The sequence below is a fragment of the Chiloscyllium plagiosum genome, unplaced genomic scaffold (genome assembly GCF_037043375.1).
Source record: "Chiloscyllium plagiosum isolate Xiang-an unplaced genomic scaffold, Cpla_swu_hap1 HiC_scaffold_42, whole genome shotgun sequence".
NCBI lineage: Eukaryota > Metazoa > Chordata > Chondrichthyes > Orectolobiformes > Hemiscylliidae > Chiloscyllium > Chiloscyllium plagiosum.
In genome coordinates, this window is record NW_028270180.1 from 2,115,919 (window position 1) to 2,139,475 (window position 23,557).

Here is a 23,557-nt window from a genome sequence, read left to right on the forward strand (position 1 = left end):
TGCTGGTCAAGGCATTTGGATTGGAGAGGTTTTATAGTACTTGTAAGTATACTTCTATTATCCTTTCAGTTAGTGAATGTTAAGGATGTGTTAGTAGTATTTCTGTGCTTTCATCTTCTTTCTCCTTCATTAGGTAATTATTCTACACTTGTATTTTCTTACAACAGTTGACCGAGTGTCAAAATACTTCGTAGGCAATTTTGAATGATCTGAAGGCATTTCTGTCTTATGCAATTTAAGAATTTAATTACTTTATACATATATTCACTAATTCATAAATAATTAAAAACAATTAAATTTTCAAAACAAAATAAAGTAACTGAGCTAGATTTACCCAAAAAGTTGCACTCAATTGGAACCTTGTCTTTCCCTAAGGGCAAACATTGTCAAGCATGAAATTTACAAAAAACATTTCTAAAGATGGAAAGCCAACATTTGCTGTCTATCTTTATTTGTCCAGACTGTATGACTTGATAATATAAAGTGGAGTGTTAAAAGCCAACACTGTTGGCCTGAAGTTACCAAAAGATTTTTAAGGATTGAAGAGGTCATTTCTTCAAGGGTATTAGTGAACCTGAATATTTTTAAACAACAATCTGGTAGCTTCACAGCCAATTTTACTGCATTTTCCAGTTTTGAGTCAGCAAATACAAAAATAATAATTAAGACAGGAGTAATTCAGGCAATTCAGCCCCTCAGGCCTCCTTCACCGCTTAATACAATCATGGCTGATCTCATCTCGACCTGAACTCCACTTTCCTGCCCACTCTCTATAACCCGCAAACCCATTATTAATTAAAAATCTTTCTATCTCCCACATAAACTTATTCAATGTCCCAACCTCAATCACACTGAGGGAGTGAATTCCAGATTAGGTCACTTTGAGAGTAATACTTTTTCCTTATCTGTATTAGATCTACTACCCTTTATCCTAAAACTATGATCTGTCATTCTAGATTCCCCCACAAGGAAACATCCTCTCTACATCTCTTTATCAATCATCCTTTAACATTGTTTCATCTCAATCAGATCTCCTCTCATCTTCTAAACTGCAGAGTGTAGGCCTAAACTGCTCAATCTCTCTTCATTGCACAAATATCCTCTGAATTGCAACTACATCCCTCATCAAAAAAAAGGGGACTAAAATTGTACACTAATTTAAACTCTCAAATTGTGATGGGAAGATATAAAACTTTCTGTACCATTAGCCCAGAACAGACAGTATCATTAAAAAAATGTACAATACCTTGGGGATTGATTAGTTTATTTAATTGAGCACAAGTCAATGCAAATGGAATTTCGAATGAGGCCACATTACTTTAAATGTTTATAAAGTAAATTAATGTCATCAAAATACAGACGAATGAGGGCTAAGGACGGTGGGGGTGGCAAGCACAGCTACCTGACAGCACCAGGGACCCAGGTTCGATTCCACCTTCGGGCGACTGTCTGTGAAGAGTTTGCACATTCTCCCCGTGTCTGTGAAGGGTGTCCGCCCACAGTCCGAAGGGATGTAGTTGAGGTGGATTGGTTTAGGGATAGGGTGGGACATTCTTCAGAGGGTCGGTGTTGATGGGCTGAGTGGCCTGCTTCCATGGTCTATGGTGTGAAAGGTATTTTTTTGGACTGTATGCATTATTTGATGTGAATAAGGTGGTAATGATGACTAAATCTATATTTTAAAGACATTTCCATCTCAGGGGTTTTTGAAGATAACAATTTACCTCAGGAGGCGGTGACATCGAGAATATTCTGAGGGCGTTACGTAAACCAACCCTTCCAATCAACCGCCTGGGGAACAATAAAGTCTTGTTGCTGAGGGGCAGGGAACAATAAAGTCTTGTTGCTGAGGGGCGGGGAACAATAAAGTCTTGTTGCTGAGGGGCGGGGAACAATAAAGTCTTGTTGCTGAGGGGCGGGGAACAATAAAGTCTTGTTGCTGAGGGGCGGGGAACAATAAAGTCTTGTTGCTGAGGGGCGGGGAACAATAAAGTCTTGTTGCTGAGGGGCGGGGAACAATAAAGTCTTGTTGTTCAGTGGTGGAGAACAATAAAGACACGGACGTTGAGGGGCGGGGCCTCTAGCCCGCTGTGGGAGTAATAAAGTTTTGTTGTGGTTGTCAGGTACAAGATGGCGGCGGAGCTACGGCCGCCTCTGATTCTCGATCCTGAGTCTGAGGGAGACAGCGCCGAGGGGGAGGACATCTTCACCGGCAGCGTGAGTCTGTTAGGCCGCCGTGAGCTTTCCCCTGAGCGGGGGGGGGAGAGGAAGGAACGAGGTCCCTGCAGTTTGGGGAAACAGGAATAAATGAAGAGGGGGCGGAGGGTGGATGGTGCGAAAAGGAGAGTGTGACTTTTAAAGTGAGGGGGTGGGGGAAGGGTACAGGGGGTGGGGGAGAGATGGAAGGGTGAGGACGAAGTGAGGAATCTAGAGGGGTGTGGAAAGTTGGGGACATAAGTATTTGGATGGAAAGGGAAGAGGAGGCTGTGGGCTTGAAGTGGGGGCAAGGAATGCGGTTTGAGAGTGGAGTGAACGAAAGAATGGAGAAGTTCTCTGGTCTTGGGGTAGTGGTGAACAAGCCCCTTGTATTGGGGCAAGTGAGGAGTGGAGGGTGTTTGCAAACTTCCTGAGGTAAAGGGCTGTTGGAGTGTGTGGGTTGTCAGTTGCAATTGTCAGTATGTTGTGACTGTCACTCCAAAGGAAAGTTTGATCTGGTCTTCACCACCAAATTCGGGGACTCTCTGTTCCCCAGAGCTTTACATTGCTGTTGCTTTGCACAGGGAAGCAATAAATGCCATTGGGGAAATATGCAACTAAAGGCTGCAATTTGGTCCATGAAGTTTTCCTGTGAAACAAACCAATTGGAACTATTTTCCCCTGTTCTATCCCTGAACTGCTGAAAGTTTGTCACTTGTCTATCTGATTTTGTTTTGGAGTAATTCATTGCCTCTGCTTCCAACTCTATGCTATCCTCATAACTCTACACCATAGATAATCAGTTTGTCAATCTCTACTTGAAATAATTTTGAAGTGTGGAAAACTCCAAAGTTTCTCAACTCTTCCATTCAAAAAAAATCTTATCTTGGTCTTAAATGACATTGCCCTTATTTTTAAGTTGTGCCCTATGGTTATAGACCCTCAAACTAGGGGAAACGTCTTGTCTATGTCTACCCTGTCTCTTTAAGTATTTTGTAGGTTTCAGTTAGATTGTCCCTCCTTCAAAACTGTAGAGAATACAGGACCTGTTTACCCTGTCACTCTGTCCGTACCCGTTTTACCTGCATAGTCTTCAATGCCTTATTGAGAAGGCCACACAAGTTCCTTTGCCCATCTACACTTTTCAACCACTCATCACTTAACAAAATAGTTGGTCCAACACATTGGTCCTTTGGGACAAACTTGTTCTGTTGATTTGTTTTTTGCATTGCATGTGACTCTTAGCACCATTGATCAGACAAGTGTCAGAGATTGCTCACTGGGATCTGTATAAAGTCGTATAATACCACTCCATGCTCCATGCATGTTTGATCTTGTTGTTCATGGCTTTATAGCTTACCTGCTGCTGTATTACTTGAACATTGCCTTGTCTTTTGTCAAGCCCAGGTGTGCTTAGGCCAGGTTCATCCTCTGGTGCAAACCTTTGCCAATAGCCAGGTACTTGTGCAGGTGACACCTCAATGCGTTTTGGTTGTGAAATTTACAAATTTGGACTTGCATAAGTGGAATGACATCTCCAACCTTCCTGGCAAGTTCCCTTAAAAGCAAATGCAAAATATTCACACTTCAGTCAGACTACACTTTTGGCCAAATTGTTACTTTCCACATACTGTTTTTAAATTTTTAGCATAGATTACACTCCCAACTAGACCACAGTGAAGTACAGACCAATTTTAAAAATGCTAAATTGTCCACAGCTGTAACAGGAAGATCAGGTTAAAAAACAAGTTGCTGGAAAAGCTCTGGGTTCTGATGAAGAGTTGTTTGACCTGTAACGCTAAGGCTGGTTTCTCTCAAATGCTGCCAGACCTGCTGAGCTCTTCCAGCCTCTTCAGTTTTTGTTTCTGGATTTACAGCATCTGCAGTGCTTTTAGATTTTTTTTAAAAGGAAGATCAGGTTGTTGCTACAGCAGTGCTGTACAGTCCCAGGCTTTCAGATATTCCCCTCCACCTTGATCTTCATGGCTATCTGAAAGAAGACTTCAAGCATGCTGGTTATGGCTCAGTCCTATCAAGAGATACATGCTTTCCTTCCCCCTTCCCCCCCCCCCCCCCCCCCCCCCCCCCCCCCCCTCTCTTTTCCTTCCTCAATCTGTTGGCACCCATTAGCTATCTAAAGCAACCCTGTAAAATCCTTGGTCTTTGTGCCTTAACCCACTCGAGCTTCTATTGTTTCAACTTTTTAAAAATCAACACCCAAGGTTTTATCTTCTGAGTCTGCATGTTGCCTTCCCCCAGTCCCTTTCTGAAAGAAACCAGGACCTATTAAAGCCACAGCATCATTACGTTCTCCATTTTCTTCAAATGTTGATTTGAAATGAGCCTTGAATTTGGAGAAGTAAATGATGCACTCCTCTTTCAGCTTCTGCACTTCAATAATTTACAAATAATTTTTTTTGTTTCTTGTTCTCTTAAACAGTTCCTGCACTTGCCAGCCATGGTTGAATTTGTTTTTGTTCCACAATCAAACAATGTAAATTTAAAATGGTATCTATTGGGTACTATAGCAATACATTTTAAAGGGACAGTAAATTAATCCACAATAATTCTTCAAAGACATTCCAAAGTCTCTGTGCAGTCATACTTTTTGATGTACTTTCCCAATCCAGCTCAACCAACTTGTCTCGTGCCTTCATAATCTTCCTCGTTCAAATGCAACACCTTTGCTTTAAATTGAACTACCTCACTTTCAAACTAAATGTAATATTCTATCATGCTGTCACTCATCCCTAAAGGTTTTTTACAATTATCCCTTTTGCATTTGTATAATGCTGGATTCAAAATAACCTGTCCTCTAGTTAGCGTTTCATAATGTCTTTCTAGAAAGCCATCATTAAGACACTTGAGAAACTTGTCCTTCACAGTTTTTGTGCTCACTTGATTTTCCTGGTCTCTGTCAAATTAGGCACAATGTCTCGTTTATTTGTGTGCATGGTTTTTAAATGGTTATCAAAAGGATGGCACCTGACTGAGCAATCATTACAAACAATGAATCTTTGAGTAGTCATCATTGAAAGCTTCTATGATGCATAGGACCTTTCAACTTCAGGGAATCATAAAGCATTCTTAGAGGGGAGAAAGAAGTAATATTAGCAAGGGAGAGATCCAGACATTTGACTCAGCGACCTTTACAAACAAAAGTAGTCATCATAGAAAGGTTAAAGCTCAACATCTGTTTAGTTGCTGGTCATGCAGTCTTATTCTGAATGTTATCTGCAGAGTAGCAATTGATATTGATAAGGGGAGATGATGGCCTAACGTTATTATTGTTGGACTGTTAATCTAGAAACCCAGGATTATCTAAAATTCCTGCGTTGCACGTGCTACGAACTTCTCTCATCTCCTGATTTGTATTATGTATTACATTACCATTACTATTTGGTAACCTATCAATGACTCCGCCAGTATGTACTAACCTTTGCTATTTTCTTGCTTTCCACCCAAACTGATTCACTTACTAATATACTGATCCTATTTTGTATCATCAGTACAACTCCAGTTCTTCTGTCCTTCCTAAATTTCAGATATCTGAAATATTCAGTTCCTCGTATTGGTTGTCACGCAGCAATGTTTCTGGAATGGCAATTATATCACAATCACTTGCCTTGTTTGTGCTTTTATATTTCTGTCTTGTTGGAAATGCCGTGAGCATTTGAATAAAGTGGAATATACCTGAAATTGTCTTCCAGGTGACCATGAAGAAAGATTAAAGTGGTTAAGGAATATCTGTGTGACAACCTGGGACTTGACGTTGTCTTTTTCAAATAATTGTGTTTGGGATATACTCGATTCTTGGCTTTTTTTTTCTCCTCTCTTTGAGTTTCTCTCATGGCATTTCTACTTGATCAGTTTAACTCTGACTCTTCAGACATTTTTTTGAACCAAATTATATAGATTGTCAGTCATCAATAGCTGGTGGATTTCCAAAATTCTGGAACAAATGAATTTTGCATTTTGTTCCAATTTCTTTCACTGATCTTCCTTCAGTTTGTCACAAGGTGAACACTTAAGATTTTAAATTTAAAAAAAAATAATTTGTTCATGAAATGAGGCTGTCATTGGCTAGGCCAACATTTTGTACACAACTATCCCCTGGGCAATTAAGGATAAGTGTCAACCATGTTGTGGGTCTGGAGCCAGATGTAAGCCAGATCAGGTAAGGACGTCGGTTTCCTTCCCTAAAGGACGTTAGTGAATCAGATGGGCTTTTCTGACAGCAAGTTCATTAGACTCTTAATTCTAGATTTTTATTGAATTCAAATTCCACCATCTGCCATGGTGGGATTCAAACCCAGGTCTCCAGAACATTTCCTAGGTCTCTGGATTAACTATCCCAACGATAAAACCACTAGGCTGTCCCCTCCCCTTAACAATATCTATTGCTACTCTGCAGATAGCTTTCAGGATAAGAGTGCATGATCAACAACTAACTGAATAGTTGTTGAATTTGAAGTTTTCAATGATGACTACGCACTGTGCCACCGTGTGGGCGGCACGGTGGCACAGTGGTTAGCACTGCTGCCTCGCAGCGCCAGAGACACGGGTTCAATTCCCGACTCAGGCGACTGACTGTGTGGAGTTTGCACGTTCTCCCCGTGTCTGCGTGGGTTTCCTCTGGGTGCTCCGGTTTCCTCCCACAGTCCAAAGATGTGCAGGTTAGGTGAATTGGCCATACTAAATTGCCCGTAGTGTTAGGTAAGGGGTAAATGTAGGGGTATGGGTGGGTTTCGCTTCGGCGGGTCGGTGTGGACTTGTTGGGCCGAAGGGCCTGTTTCCACACTGTAATCTAATCTAATCTAATCTAATCTAATCTAATCTAAAAAAAAATCAAAGATCGCTGGGTCAAAATTCTGGAACTCTGCCTTGTGTGTAGCCCTACATTCCAAGGAGAGCTCACCGTACGTTCTCCACGACTACTGGTGATGGACAATAATTGCTGGCCCAACCAGTGGCACCCACAGCCAATGAACACTTTTTTTAATTAATGTTTTATGATTCCCCTAAATTAAAAGGTTTTGTATATCATTCCAGCCCAGGTACCATCCTTTTGATATGGCATTTAAACTGCATACAAATAAACGATAGACGTAGTGTCTAATTTCATAAGAATCCAGTTTCCTTACTATATCCCTCTTCCCCCAACTCCTGCTGGTTCTAGTCATTCAGGTACTGATTAAAAATCACAAGGCGTTACTTCAAAGGGATATGAATAGTAAGGGTTTGGAGGGATATGGGTCCAATGCTGGCAAATGGGACTGGATCAGATTGGGATGTCTGGTCAATGCGGACAAGTTGGACCATAGGGTCTGTCTCTGAGGGGTGTAACTCTGACTCCTCTGTGAACCTTAGCCAGAAGCCATTTCTGTGCCATTTCTATTTCCTTTCTGGTTGATTTCAGCAGCCCCTGTCAGGAAAATGACCAGTGGTGAAACATCCACTCAGTTTGTGACAAGATTACAGTGGATGTTTCTAAACTTGTGGAAATAAGATGTCTGCCAACAATTTGTATAGTGGAGGTGACCTGTGACCTTTCTTCCTTGCCATTGCTGATTTTAAGTGGCATTTCTGTTCAGCTGTTGATCCATGGTGATATCTTGGCAGTAAAGGCAATGATATGAAGGGAGGGATTCCCGTGTTTCTGCTGCCCTTCTCTTCTAGATGGAAGTGGTCCTGGATTTGGAAGGTGCTGTCTAAGGAGCCTTGGGAATTTCTGCAGTGCTTTTGTATATGGTACACACTGCAGCTACTGAGTGGTGGTGGAGGAGGGATGGGGATATTTGTGGATGTGACACAAATCAAAAGGCTATCTTGTCCTGGATAGTGTCAAGCTTCTTGTGATGTTGGAGCAGCACCCATCCAGTGAAGTGGGGATTATTCCATAGATGGTGGATAGGCTTTGGGAGTTCGGGGAGTCACTCACTGCAATATTCCTAGCCACTGTTTGTGGACAGTCCAGTTGAGTTTCTGGTCAATGATATCCCCTAAGATGTTGATAACAGAGGATTCCGTAATGGTTAACACCATTGAATGGTCAAGGGACAGTCGTTAGGTTATTTCTTATTGGTGATTGTCATTGTCTGTCATTTGTGTGGTATGGATGTTACTTGCCGCTTATATCTTACAGGATCCAGCTGCTGAATGTAAGCAAGATATTTGAACTTGAACAAGAGATCACTCATTCAGATTTAAATTCAATTCCTGTGTAATAATGCAGATGCTGATCTTAGATTTGTAATGTTGTTAACAAAGAATCACAAAATTGGGAAGAACTATCATTGAACATGAGAATGTTAATGAAGTTGGCTGCACCCATAAGTTTAATTGTCCATCAGCTGGTCTGTATGGTGGTTCCTCAGTTTCATCATTTGTGATGAATTGGAGTGGAGCGAAGTGGGCAGATGGGTGGGAATCGGAACAAGACTTCCTTGTCTTTGCTGTTGTGCCAGAAGACCTCAGGCTCTGGAGTTCATGTTGAGGGTTCCCAGGACCATTCGTTCCTGACTACATACTATTTTCAACTATGAAACAACAAAACAAGCAAAGGTGAAAGGGATTAAAAAATCCTTGCCATGCATTGTCTCTACCCCACACATTGTCTCTACCCCACACACTCTAAAGTTAATCAGCATGTTCAATATTTCTTTTTTTTTCATAGAACTGTGTGCAGGTTTATGGGGTGAATGCAGATAAATGTAATTCCTCTACTGTACAAGGAAGTGAATTTATCAGCCACAAAGATGGATTTTGTTCCCATCCTACATCCTCTTTGATTATAGCCCAACGTCCTGTACTGATGGTGACCTCCTGTGCTACAGCTACACTTTTTTTTTTCTTGACAAATCTGTCCCTACTTTGAGCTGATCTGTTTGTATCCACACTGCACATTTCCCATGGTGGGATTTGTATGAATTATGGTACAAGTTTTGGTTTACATCAAACTCTACAGTAGACCAGATTTCAGAGCTTGGGTGTGTCTAGTAAAGTGGAGGAGGAATCATGCTAGTCAGAGCCTGCTGTTGCATGCAATCATTTAGGTAGGTCTCATTTTGGAGGTTTGGCTTAACAGGATTTGAATCAAACTACTCTAGTCTTGAAATTTAACCATAGTTGCTGGGATCCCAGTCTTGCTAATGCTAGAGTTGTACTATGTACTTGGTTCCTTGGGAGATTGGTCCCTTCTTATGTTATTATACTTTAAATGATTGTAAGAACATCTTTGTAACAGGAATCTTGACTTGCACTTCTTTTAAAGTAAGTTGGCAACTGGAAGTTGCTCCTGTGCTGAAGGGCCTCAACACGAAGGCAGAAGGGGTTTTATTGTGTTCTACAGTGTTCAAATCATGTTAGACAGCCAGATGTTTTTGGTTTTACTTGTACTGAAAGTAGCTGAATCATCACGTGATGTAGAGGAAGCAGTTGTGAGTAATATTTTATAGTTGACTACTTTTAAAAATCCTGTCCCTTTGCTGGAGTCAGTTACAAGTGCAATAGCCACATTCTTAAATTACTCGTCATCTTTTTAACTTGTGAACAGCTTGTTGACTGAGCCCATGGTAGGTTTCATAGAAGATCAAATCATGTCTTCAATTCTGATCACCCTTCAAACTGTGTCCCACAGGGATTGATACTAGGACCGCAACTATTTACAATATGTATATTAATGACTTAGAGGAGAGAAACGCATGTACTACAGCCACATTGTCAGATGACACAATTGAGTGGAAAGGCGGGTTGCAAGAGGGATACTGAGTTTACAGGACAATATTAATATTTGGCAAAAAGTTAACAAATTGAGTATAATGTGGGAAAATTGTGAAATTGTTCATTTTGAAATGAAGAATGCAATAACATATTTAAATGGAAAAAACTTGCAGAAAGTTGCAACGCAAGGACTTGGGGATACTTGTGTACAAAAAGTAGAAAGCTAGCACACAGTGCAGCAGGTAATCAGGAAGGGTCATGGGTTGTTGGCCCTTATTCCAACCCTTTGGAATATAAGTACAGCTGGAGTACTGAGACCGGTTTTGGGCCCCTCATTTAAGGAAAGGTATTTCACTGGAGGAACTTTGGAGAAGGTTCACAAGGATGATTCCTGGTATGGAGGGATTGTCTTGTGAGAAAAAGCTAAACAGGTTGAATGTACTGATTGTAGAGTTTCAATTACCAACCTCCAGCCTTAATTCTTTTTCATTATTTCATATTTGGGCATTTGTAAGTTTTACTTTAAGGACAGTTTACTCTGACAATTCAGTTTTTGAGAAACCAAGTCATCTTTTCTAATGAATTTAATTACCCAATATAAAATTGGGTGGGAAAATGTTTATAGAAATGAGTTCATATGATTTGACTTGAATGACTTTTTGAATTGAGTCAACTGTTAAGATCAGTAGGAACTGTTCCATTGCAGCTGATGTAAAAGTAAAGGGAGGAAGGTTAGTCTTCTGCAATGACCTTTGGCAATGTCAGTAATATGTGAATGATTATGCCTTAATCAAGGCTTCCGCTATCTTGAACCAGTTTAGTTTGTGCTTTTTTATTCGATCAATTCTGTGGAAGTAAGCTTGGATTGGAAGTGAAGTGAACCCTAAATGTTTCCTCTAATTTGAGTGCCTTTAATAGGATTGTGTTCATTTAGAATGGATCTGTTGAAAGTCCCAGATAAGGGTTATATTAATAATTGATTCATCTGAATAGCTTCAACAGTTCGAGCTCCTGTTCAGTGTTGTGCGTCTTGAGTTATGGTTGTTTTGCTTGCCTTTCAGTCCCTGTACCCAAGCCCTTTACCTGTTCTGACCAATTTGTTTGTTTTGCCAAACTGTTTGGATGTGTTCTCACAAACCTTTCTGAGCATCACATCCCAAGGTGGGACTTAAATCATGATATTTTGGTCCAGAGGTAAGGGCGATACCATTGGGACACAAGATCTTTATAAAACAAAGAATCCCTACAGTGTGGAAGTTTGGCCATTCATCCCATGGAGTCTGCACCAACCTTCCAAAATGCATCCCACCCAGACCCCTATGCTATCTCCGTAACCCGCATTTGCCATAACCAATCTACCTCACCTGCATTTCCTTGGACACTGGGCAATTTAGCATGGTCTATCCACCTAATGTTCACATCTTTGGACTGTGGGAGGAAACTAGAGGACCTGGTGGAAATGCAGGCAGACACAGACAGAATGTGCCAACTCCACGCAGCCAGTCACCCGAGGCTGGAATTGAACTCTGATCCCTGGCACCCTTTTTAGTTTTTTTAAGCACTGTGCAGTGTGCCCACTATTATCTTGTCCTTTTTCTTCATTCTCACCACCTGTCCTTTTCTCCATGCCTGCTCTCTTGGCCTCTTGAACAATAGCTTCCATTTGGACTGCAAAGTAGAACCTTTCACAGGAAGTTTGTTTTGCTTTGAACAAGGTAGTTAATTGCTCATCAGGAGTTGCGTCTTTAAGAGCGTATTCTTAGAAGATGAATTGAGGAAGTAACTTGGTTTCTCTATTTCCTGAGTTGCACAATTGTTTGAAGATGTGCCATAAGGAGTTCAGTTAGAGACAAATGGGCAATTTATAGGTCTTAAGTGTCAACTTGTGATCCCACTGGTTCAACCTTAACCTTGTGAATACATGCTTCTGTTAACAGTTCTTCACAAAACCTAAGTGGTTTCTATTGCTTTTATATTCAGTACAGTGAACTTTGCTGTTTTTTTTAGACCAGCCCCTCAGAAATGGATTCCACAAAGATTTCTGGCAATAGCTCCAAGACAAATGGTATACACTCTGATGACGAACAAGATATTTTTGCTGGTAATAAGTTTAAACTTTCAGTAATTTATTTATTAGTTTTTTGTATTGATTTTCTGGTAGTAGTGCAGGTCATGGTTGCATGTTTTCAAGACTGAGAAGTCAAGTTTTTTACCCCACCACTGATCTCCTCTTGTAACCCTGATTCAAATGGCTGGTCCAGTTGAGTTTCTGGTCAGTGGCTGCCCCCGTGTGGTGGTTGGTAGATTTGCTGGAGGTGATACCAATGAATGTCATGGGGCAGTGCTTTCAGCTTCTCCTGACAAGCAAGTCTTTGCCTGGCAAGATTGTTATTTGCCATATCTTGCATGTGGACACAGACTGGTTCATTACCTGAGAACTGCAAACTGGCCAAATGCCAGTGAATGTCCTCATTGCTGATCTCACGGTGGAGAGAAAGTATTAAAGCAGTTGAAAAAAGTAACACTTAGGATCTCTCAATTTCTAATCTTGAAGTGAGGTCCAGCCCTAACTTTTTTTCTCAAATATTATTCTCAAAAGGTAGTTATGTTTTAATAAACTATCTTTTGAGCACTGCAGTGCAATGTGGTTGTTGTGGTCCATGTCGGGATAAACAGTATAGGCAAGACTAGGAAAGAGGGCCTGTTTAGGGATTATCAGGAACTACGGAAAGAATAGGTCCTCAAGGGCTATAATCTCCTGATTACTGTCTTGACCACATGCAAATTGGCATAAGGATGTGAGAATAAGGGAGGTGAACTTCTGTCTAAAAGAATGGTATGGGAAAGTGGGGTTCCTTTTCATGGAGCACTGCCATCAGTATTGGGACAGGAGGGATCTGTACTGTTGGGATGGAGTGCACCTGAACCAAGCTGGCACCAATGTTCTAGTGTCAATAGGGTGGTCAACAGGACTTTTAACAAGAAAGTGGGAGGGAATGGGAAGTTAAAACTCCAAGGAATAGGGTGGTCACTGGGAAACAAAGCAGCAGGTTAACATCTGTAGGGTTGGATTCAACTGCATGGAAAAATGTGATTTTAAAAATGAAAAGGGAGAACTTATTAAAGTCTCCATCACACTAGTAGGGCAGTATTTGGAAAGGGTTAGGAATCAAACTTCAAGCGCACCTGACAAATGACAAACCAAGAGGGACTGAAACTATTGTCTGAATGCGCACTGTATACAAAAAGATAAATGAGCGTGTGCTGCAGATCAGAATTGGCAGGTATGACTTGGTGGGCATCACAGAGGCATGGCTGCAAGGTGATCAAGACGAGGAGCTAAATATCCAAGGATATACATTCTATCGGAAAGACAAGCAGTTAGGCAGATGGGGTGGGAATGTCTTACTAGTAAGAAATGAAATTAAATCGATAATAAAAAACAAGCTTGGGTCAAATGATATAGAATTTGTGTGGGTAGAGCTGGGAATCTGCAAAGGTACAAACTTCATAGTGGGAGTTACGTACAGGTCTCCAAACAGTAGTCTGGATTTGGGACACCAAACTATGTCAGGAGATAGAAAGGCAAGGTTACAATGATAATGGGGAACTTCAATATGCAGGTCGACTCGGAAAGTCAGGAATGTCTGAGATGGCTTTTTAGAGCAGCTTGTGGTGGAACCCACTAGGGAATACTGGATTTACTGTTGAGCAATGAGGCAGACTTGATGAGGGTTCCTTCACCTTAAGTTTTCTTAGGCAGTGAGCATAATATGATAGAATTTACTCTGCAATTTGAGAGGGAGAAGTGGGATCAGATGTAATGGTATTGCAGCTGAGTAAAGGCAATTACAGAGGCATGAGGGAGGAGCTGGGTAGAGTTGACCGAGAGAGGAGCCTAACGGGAAAGACAGTGAAACAGCAATGGCAGGAGGTTGTGGAAGTAATTCAGGAGATTCAACAGCGATTCAACCAGTGGAAAAAGAAACATACTAAAGGAAGGATGAGCCAACCATGGCTGACCAGAGAAGTCAGGATATCCTAAAAGCAAATGAGAAAGCATATAATGTGGCGAAGGGCAGTCAGAAGCTTACAAAGACCAACAGAAGACAAAAAAAAATTAAATGAGGGTAAGCTAGTCAGTAATATAAAAGATAGCATGAATTTAGATATATAAAGGGCAAAATAGAGGCAAAAGTGGGCATTGGGCTGCTGGAAAATGATGCTGGAGAGATAGCATTTCTTTGTTACCCAATACAAAGTACTTTATCAGTCTTCACAGTGGAAGACGAGTAATATCCCAAAATTGAGAGTATGGTGGCCATCACCAAGAAGGTGCTCGGAAAACTGAAAGGTCTGAAGGTGGATAAATTACCTGGACCAAATGGACTATACCCCACAGTTCTGAAGGAAATAGCTGAAGAGATAGTGAAGGTGTTAGTAGTGATCTTTCTGGAATCAATGGAGTCTGGGAGGGTCCAGAAGACTGGAAAATCGCTAATGTAACCCCCTTTTTTAAACAAGGAGTAAAGCAAAAGCGGGAAATTACAGGCTGATTAGCCTGACCTCGGTAAGATTGGAGTCCATTGTGAAGGATAAGATTTGAGCACTTGCAAATGTATGGTATGAGGGCAAAGTCAGCATAGTTTCATCAAGGAGAGATTGTGTCTGACAAATCTGTTTGAATTCTTTAAGGGGTAATGAGTAGATTAGACCAAGGAGAGCCAATGGATGCTATCTACCTGGACTTCAAGAAGGCCTTCGATAAGGTGTTGCACAGGAGGCTACTAATCCAGATAAGGGCACTTTGTGTTAGAGGCATGGTCTTAACATGGTAAGAAGATTGGTTGTCTGGCAGACAGCAGAAAGTGGGGATAAAAGGGTCCTTCTCAGAGAGGCAGCTGGTGACCAGTGGTGTTCTGCAAGGGTCAGTGTTGGACCCACAACTTTTATGCATTAATGATTTTCAATGAAGGGACGGGGGGCATTCTGGTGAAGTTTGCAGATGATACAAAGATAGATAGACAGGCAGGTAGCATTTAGGGGGCAGGGAGGCTGCAGAAGGATTTAGACCAAGTGAGAGTGGGCAAAGAAGTGCCAGATGAAATACAATGGAAAAGTGTGAGGGCATGCACTTTCCTCCGGGGCATAGAGGCTTGGACTGTTTCTAAATGGGGAGAAAATTCAGAAGCCTGAAGTGCAGAGAGACTTGGGAATTCTAGTTCAGGATTCTCTCGAGGTAAACTTGCAGACTGAGTCAGTAGTTAGGAAGGCAATGCAATGATGGTATTTATTTTGAGGGAGCCAGAACATAAAAGCAGGGATGTACTTCTGAAGCTTTATAAAGCTGTGGTCAGACCACATTTCGAGTATTGAGAGTAATGTCTGGTCCCATACCTCAGGAAGGATGTATTGGCCCTGGAGGGGTCCAGAGGAAGTTAATGAGAATGATCCGTGGAATGAAAAGCTTAACACATGAGTAACATTTTAAGGACTCTCTGGGGTTTATACTTGAAGTTTAGAAGGATGGGGGGAGTAATCTAGTTGAAATATACAGAATAATGAAGGGCCTGGATAGAATGGATGTTGGGAAGATCTTTCCATGGGTGGGAAAGACTAGGCCCTGAAGGTATAGGTTAGAATAAAGGGAAGACACTTTAGAATGGAGATAAGGAGAAATTTCTTTAGCCAGAGATTGGCAGTTATTTCCACAGGTTATTTCCACAGCAATTTATCTACCACAGAAGACTGGAGGCCAGGTCGAGTATATTTGTTTGTCAAGGGTTATGGGGAGAAAGCAGGAGAATGGGGTTGAGAAACTTATCAGCCATGATCGAATGGCGGAGCAGACCTGATGGGCTGAATGGCTTAATTGCTGTCCCTGAATCTTATAGTGTCTCCCTTGATAGGTCTGGTAAGAAATGTTAACATGCTACAATATGTTGTTGCTGAGGGAGCATGGGCCTGTTGCTGTGACCCACATGCCATGCCATTTTGAGAGAGCTATGTGCATTGGCCCAAGGCTGCATGGTGGAGAGCAGAGTTACACAAGTTAAGATCGATTGAATCTAGAATCTAGGTTATATCAAATGCTGTATCATTTGCAGAAGCTACTGTGGAGTTATCTCTGGACAGCCCTGAAAATGGCAATCAAACTAAACCATCCACTGCTGGTCTGACTGTAACGGTTCCACCTGGATCTACTATACAATCCCAGACTAAAATCTATCAAGAGGTAAGGATAATTTCAAGTCTTCAATGTTATGATTCCCAGGCCATGATACCAGAGCCAAACCTTTAACTTGCATTTTGCAAGTATCTTCCCGCTTCTGTCTTGCTTTCCAAACTCCTCCCCACATTGTCTGTACCTTTTGTTTTTCTCTGCTAGTAAACAGTAACTTCACAAAAAGATGAGTTGCCTAATGAGGAAATATTATCTGTTGCTCATCAGTGCAGGGCATTGCATTTTGATCTCCTGGCCTTTGATCCAGTTCTCCTGCAGCACTAAGTAAACCGTTCATCTGCCTGAATTATTCATTATGGCAATGGCATGAGGTGTTCCTAAACCTATACCATTTGCAAACTGGCCAGTGTTTGCTCGAGTTCTTGTGTTGCCTTTGCTTATTGCGCTTTTTTAAAAACTGTTTCATTCATGGACTTGTAGCTAGACAGTGTGGTGCTATTTAGGGATTGCTGCAGCCAGCTGTAATGCTGCTGCACTGGATGAGCAACTAAAACCATTCTTTTTCTCCTCCTCGTTGTCCTCCTCCTCACAACTGAAACCAACAGCAATTTATCTACCAGTAGTTAATTTGGTACAGGCTAGTGTTAAATGGCTTTCTGGTGGGTGCAGCTCAACTTGCCACTAGCTGGGCATTGCAGTGAGACTGTTCTGACTTTACAGTAGAGCTGCTGATTGATTAAATGTAGTGTTTGTTTTATTTTCTGTCATCTCAGTAGTACCTTGCCAGGAAATATAAACGAATGGTTGAAATGTTTGTTCCTTTTAAGCTTATTTTTTCTGCTGGGATACTCATCATGCTGCGTCTGTTTGATTCCCTCGACAGTTGGAAGAGGAAGAAGTGGAGGATGAAGAGGATCAGTTTGATGTGAATGTTACAGTTACTGAGCCAGAGAAAGTGGGTAAGTCTATGATTCTGTTCCTGTCCCATTGCCCAAAAATAAGCTTATATTCGGGGAAAGTGATGCCTTTAGTCAATGAAGGGATGGCATGGTGGTCCAGTGGTTAGCACTGCTGCCTCACAGCGTCAGGGACCCAAGTTCAATTCCACCCTTGGCTGATTGTGTGTGGTTTACATATTTCCCCCATGTCTGCATGGGTTTTCTCAGGATGCTCAGGTGTCCTCCCACAGTCCAAAGATGTGCAAGTTAAGTGGATTGGGTATGCAAAATTGCCCTTAGTGTCCAGTGACCTTGCTAGGTTGGTTAGCCATGGGAAATGCAGGGATACAGAGATAGGTTAGCGAGGGTGAATCTGGGTGGGTTGCTCTTTAGAGGGCTGGTGTGGTCTCGATGGGCTAAATGGCCTGCTTCTATTGTAGAGTTAATGATTGAGAGTTCAACTTAAATATTCACGTGGCTAATATGTTACTATATGCTGATTTCTCATTTTAAATGGTAGCTGTAAATTAGAGTGCATTCTCCATCAGCTGTCTATTTCCCCTTTTTTGTCCAGCACAAATCTCCGATCCTGACAGCGTTGACTTTGGTGCTTCTGCAGATTGAGGGGTCCATTAGTCTTCAGTTTTCAAATTGAGGGGGATAGTTTAGTGGTGCTTTGAATAGACAGGAGCATGATGCTGATATGAGCTTCTCCACTGAGTTCGTAATCAAAGCTGAAACTCTGCAGAAGCTAGACTCTCTCAGAATTGGAGCCAGTAAATGAGAAATGATGGAAAGAAATGACTAGTGGGAATGGTTCTACAGGCCCTCCAACACTTAACGATGATGTTGGACAAAGTATGCAAGAAGAAAGTGTGATAAAAGGGCAGCAAAAATCTTAAGTGACGATAATCTGAATATAAATTGGAATAATCAAATTGGCATTTCCAGCATGGATCTAGAATTGTTTTTGCGAGTCTGAGTAGCACAGACTGCACCAACTAGAGGGCAGACTGTTTGATTTAGTACTGTGTAATGTAATCTGATTAATTAATGACTTCACCATTGAGGCATCCCTATGTAGTAAGCAAGCACATGATTGAGTTTTACATCTAGTTTGTAAGGGAGAACTTTAGGTTCCAGACTAGTATTTATGGGCATGAAATCTGCACTAATTGTAGTGAACTAGCATATTAGGCTAGGAGATTAAGTAAAGACACAGTGGGAGAGGATATTTTAGAACATTTGTAAATACACATTCCTACTATAAAGAAATTAATCTAATATGCTGACCTACTGGGGAAAGCATCAAACTTGTGAAAAACATAATGCCAGCTTGATGGTTGGTAATTGGGAAATGGCCGATGTAATGAAATAATTTGCTTTTGTCTTCACTACAAACAATACAACTATTACTGGAATTATTTTTGTAAGACAGGAGATGGTTGCAAATTCAGTTAAGCTGTTACAATTCCCAGGAACGTGGCACTATGCAAGATAAGGTCTAGTTGGACCTTATCCTCTGTTCTTTAAAAGTTGTTGTTAATAAGGTAGTAAATACTACTTTAATTTTCCAAGATTCCCTAAATTCAGGGAATGTTCTATCTGACAGGAAAGTAGCAATTTTAACACCATATATGGGAATATGCAAAGGTGATGAATCTTCTTGGTCCAGTAAAGTAACTAATGACTTTCAGTGCTGAGAATTAAGGAATGGTAATGAAGTCAGTAGCTTTGTCAAACCAACATCCCAGCACCTAATTTGAGAACTGACTAATAAGTGATCTCGTGACGAGTGAGGAGAGCACTTCCTGAATTTCACTCCAGAGCCCAAGATCTGTGTAAAGCTTTTTTTTTGTCGCCTTGGCAATGAAACCACTTTGTAGCTTACAGTTCTATATGTTTATACTGAACTGATGAGTGAAAACCCAAACTGCAGCAAATGACCGCTGTCCAAATAAGGACAAGGTTTTTTATTCACTTGCTGGCCATTATTCATGGCCCTTGAAGGCAGTGGTGAGCTGCTTGGGTAGACCTGCAGTGCTGTTAGGGAGGGCACGTTGAACCAGCGGTTGCAATTTAACATTGTCATGTTGTAATGATTTGAAATTATCTTCTATAGGGCCATTTACCATGCCAAATTTGTTCCCTTTCTGATTTTGAAACAGCCAATACTCCAATCACCAAATTCATCCAGTTGTTTTTTTTTTAAAATTACACAAAGTATCCACCTCATTGACTGTTGTTTCTTATCTCTTTCTATTGCCCTTTTTCTGAATTATGCTTGCATTCTTTTGACCCTTCCAACTTTGACCTGCCAATTAGCCCCTCACTGTTAGAGACAAAATAACTTTAGAAGCTAGAATCCAGTACTCTGACTAATGGGCCAGGTGCTGTCACCAGTCAGTACGCTCCCCTTTTGTATAGTATAAATATTGGTTTCTCCTGAATTAGTATTATTGCAAAATGCCCTGATTTTGAGAGACAGGCTTTTGTCTAATTATATTGCTTGCTCAGTGTGTGGGAAAGAATCAACCTGTAGGTTTTGTGCATTTTGTTTGATTCTTCCCAAGAGGACCACCCTCTTGATGTAGGGAGCTAGCTTTGCTGCTGTGTCTGTAGCTGTATCGTAATGATCTGCAATTCAATCAGGATGCAGAACTGAAAGCTTACCCAAGGTGTCTCCACAGGTCTGGTGGGATTGCCTTGGCTGAGTTAATGCAGTTTGCAACTGATCAGTCTAAACATTTGTAGCAGAAAGAAATTTTTCTAAAATCAGTAAATTTGTTATCCAGCTTGCTAGACCCTGCCACCTTCCCAACCCTGTTGGCATTGCATACTTGATATTTAGAAGTAAAACAGCAGCTATGTACCTGGGATAACTTTTTTATTTTTGATTTCACTAGGTGATGGGATGGCAGCATACATGGCCTATAAAGTGTCTACTTTGGTATGTATCAGAGTTTGGATATCTTGTAGTATTAGATAACCTTTTGTGGTACACCTATATGACTCATTACTTCAGTGCATTGATCTTTCAATCAGTTATTTAAGGTATATGGCTTGTTGAATATTTTAAATGTCATTGTGATATGAACATGGAAATGGTCTGAAATATAAAATGGGCAATTGAATAAGAGAATATTCAACTGTCAAATGTTTTAATTTTGAGATAAGGGTTTGGATTTGATAATGATAATGGTGGATCTTGGGTCAATCTAATTGTGTGTGTGTGTATATTTGAGTTGTGTTTTTGCTGTTACAGACCAGCTTATCAATCTTCAAGAGGAAGGACTTTAGTGTGAAACGACGATTTAGTGACTTTCTTGGATTGTATGATCGACTGTCAGAAAAACATTCACACAATGGCTTCATAGTTCCTCCTCCTCCTGAGAAGAGCTTAATAGGTATATCCGTAATTGGGGTTCAGTTTTATTTTCTGTAGTCTGGTACTGGGGTGAAGATCTACTGAGTTTTGAATTGATCTTGAGAATCAGTTATGAAAGGAGGATTTGAAGAAGAATTGCCTTTTATTTAAGGGAGCACTTCATTCTGTTTGAAACTTCCCCAGAATTCCATTTAGTCTTTTTTGTGGATAATTTCTTCAAACACCTGGATTGTTGGTGCCTTGTTCTTCCTCTTCCATCATGCACTCACTGCCATTCCAGTACTCCTAAATATTTATCTCCGGATGTAGTGCTGGTTTGTACGTTACTTAATTTCTCTCACTTGTGGCGAAGCAACTGCTCTCCCCACAGGGTAAGTGTTCTGTTGCCTTGCCCTCCATGAGTCTTCCAGAGAAGAGAGATGCTTCTATCTGGCCATGGCTTTTTTTTTATGTTCTAAATCAACATTGTTAATTTAGCACAAAACATTAATCCCAAGCTTACTTTCTTATGGGATACAGACTTTTTGAATTGTAAATCTTAATCCTGTCATATTTGGAGTGTTATCCTTGGTAATAATCATTTTAGGAATTTTTTTCCCTGACTTTTTTTAAGAGACCACCTAGCTGTATGAAATATTCAAGTGCATGCTCAAAAACAGCTTTGCAGTGCCATATCATGGTATCTGCCTAGAACAAAGATGGTGCCATCCATGTAGTGCACTACACTATACTGCAGGGAGTAGGCAACTTCGAGATTCAGCTCTTGAGCTGGTATAAACTTCACGATTAATCCATACCTACCCATAATAAAGTCAGTGGGTTATCTAGTTTCAGTCATTGGGCGTTTAACAGTAGCCTCTGAGTATGTCTATGTGCTAATCAGAGAATGAGCCTTGTTGACTTCAGTTCCTGTATTGAACCTTGCACGTGACATCTGAGACAAAGTTCTGACTGGCCTCCTGCTTACACAAGTGACTTTTGCCAGGTATTCTTTTGGAGGTGAGAAGGGCAACTACAACCATTGGAAGGAATTGGTTCAACTGGGCCAAATCCACTCTAATCCCCACCTGCTTCATAAATGCTGGCAAAGTAATGCAAATAGAGCTACTGCCCACACTATCTAATACTGGTGTTAGCTGCTAATGAGCAGATGGTGGCAGAGGCCAACTTGGTGTTGGCTGCACACTCTCTATTCTTTCCTTCCTCTTCCCTCTTCTCTCCTCCTGTGCCCCCCCCAAAAAAACTATACAGATTTCTAATATGGGTTCTGCTTTGGATAAGGTATGACCAAAGTGAAAGTTGGGAAAGAAGATTCTTCCTCTGCTGAGTTCCTGGAGCGGAGGCGAGCTGCATTAGAAAGGTGAGTACCAAAAGAAATTGGAGGGAGCCACAAATGACGATCTAAACCTTCAATCTACACTTTCATATAATGTAGGTAGATGCTTGGACAAGGAGTCGAGAGTAATGAGGAACAGGCAGGGATATGAAGTTAAGACTGCAGTCACACCATTCTTGATCTTATTAGCTTGTTGGGTTTATTTGTTAAACTTGTCCTGAGGTGCAAGGAAAAGTGGTGTCGAGTCTGAAAGCTTGGGAAAACTGACTAAGAAGTTCAGTCAGGTATTTGGGTTTAAAGGTGCCTTGAAGTGGGGACACCATGGTTGAAGTGGAGAAATTCATTCTTCAGATGGATTGTAAAACGTGAGGGAAGAGATTTGAGCAAATAGAATTTTTGAAGATGGAACTAAGGCACCAGTGTATCTTGTCAAAGAAGCTTCTGGATAAGTAACTTTTGGTGTGATTCTAAGCAGCATGTAAGATGTTGAGCATTAGAATAGTTGAGACTGAAGGGGAGGGGTAAAATTCAGCTTCATACAGCAAGTGGACTGAGCTGGTCTTGATTCTAGATTGTGTGGATCACAATTCTATGGCTCGATTTCCATGTGTGTACAGCAGGAGCCTGTTCTGGACATGTCAAGTCAGGTGAGACAAAGCAAAACATTTGCACGTACTTTAGTCAAACTAAGGTTACAGGCTAGCAAATTGTATTCCAATGGAAGCTGGTTTATTATCTGGAATTTACCAAAATGTCAATTTTCAGTGTTTTCAGCAGCTTTTGAGGGCAGTTTATATGTTCAGCTACTCTCTTTTTTTAAACCACTGGGAACCATAAAAAGTGAATTGAATAAATATGCAGATACTGTAGTCAAATTTTACCGGTTTCTTCATCCATGCTCACTACCCCTCAGTGTGACACCCTCCAGTACGTGCCTACAGTCTTTAAACCAGCTCAATAACTGACTTAGGATCAGAATCAAATCTGTGACATAATGTAGTCTGTTATGGTCTGGTATAATTTGCCTTTTATCTTATCCAGTCTGGAAAATAACTTTCTGTTGGTGATAGTGAGTGAGTGCCCCACCTGTTCATGTAGGCTTATTCCTTGTAAGATTAGTTGTTGTAAATTGCCCTGTTTTATCTGTTACACATTTGCTTTCAGCAGTTCATCTGACACAATAGGTCTCAGTATTTTACTAGCTGCTACTCTGCCAGTGTCCGTTATTAACTCTCTTTTGCGATTCTGCCATTCTTCTCAAAATATCTTTGTAGAACCCTTTAGTGTACAGAAATAATTTATTTCCTCTGCCTCCCCTGGTGCAGGAGGAAAATGGAGAGGGGGAGGGAGGACAGGGAAGTGACTTGTGTTGAACAAAATGGTAAATGTCACAATCCCTTTTGGGAAAGTACTGATACACCAGTCCCTCTACTCTTGAGGATCACCCCAGAAGTTAATCAAATTACTCACTCTTCATTGTCCTGTCTGAACTCTGGTTAACAAAAGAAGTCCATCAATATATAATTCTGCCAGCTGAAACTTTGTCCATCTTTTAAGTCCCTATATGTGTACACATACAGAAATGCATGTATGTTATTGGTGGCAAGAGAAGTGTTGGGGACACAGTTTAATAGCAACAGTCCCCAGGATTTGATGAGGTGTCCCTTTTTTGCTTCTTTAATCTCCTTATTAGATTCTTTGAAGAAATAAAGTACTGAATGCTACACTCATGAACAGTCTTTTAGTTCATGGTTTAGGGGCAACAGCTGAGAGCAGCTGGTGAGAGAGTATAG

At 41.0% G+C, this 23,557-nt stretch overlaps 1 protein-coding gene across 2 annotated transcripts in view; it reads left to right on the forward strand.

Moving 5' to 3' along the window:
- Positions 1–2,123: 2,123 nt before the first annotated feature.
- The window catches only part of LOC122542525 (sorting nexin-1-like), a 37,253-nt gene continuing 15,819 nt past the window's right edge, over positions 2,124–23,557 (forward strand). For both annotated transcript variants that reach the window (XM_043680360.2, XM_043680361.2), the window contains exons 1-7: positions 2,124–2,217; positions 11,926–12,019; positions 16,026–16,153; positions 16,986–17,061; positions 19,947–19,990; positions 20,306–20,447; positions 21,710–21,788. In XM_043680360.2, the coding sequence (XP_043536295.1) occupies positions 2,131–2,217; positions 11,926–12,019; positions 16,026–16,153; positions 16,986–17,061; positions 19,947–19,990; positions 20,306–20,447; positions 21,710–21,788 (650 nt within the window). In that variant the 5' untranslated portion in view covers positions 2,124–2,130. The remainder of the gene's footprint in view (positions 2,218–11,925; positions 12,020–16,025; positions 16,154–16,985; positions 17,062–19,946; positions 19,991–20,305; positions 20,448–21,709; positions 21,789–23,557) is intronic.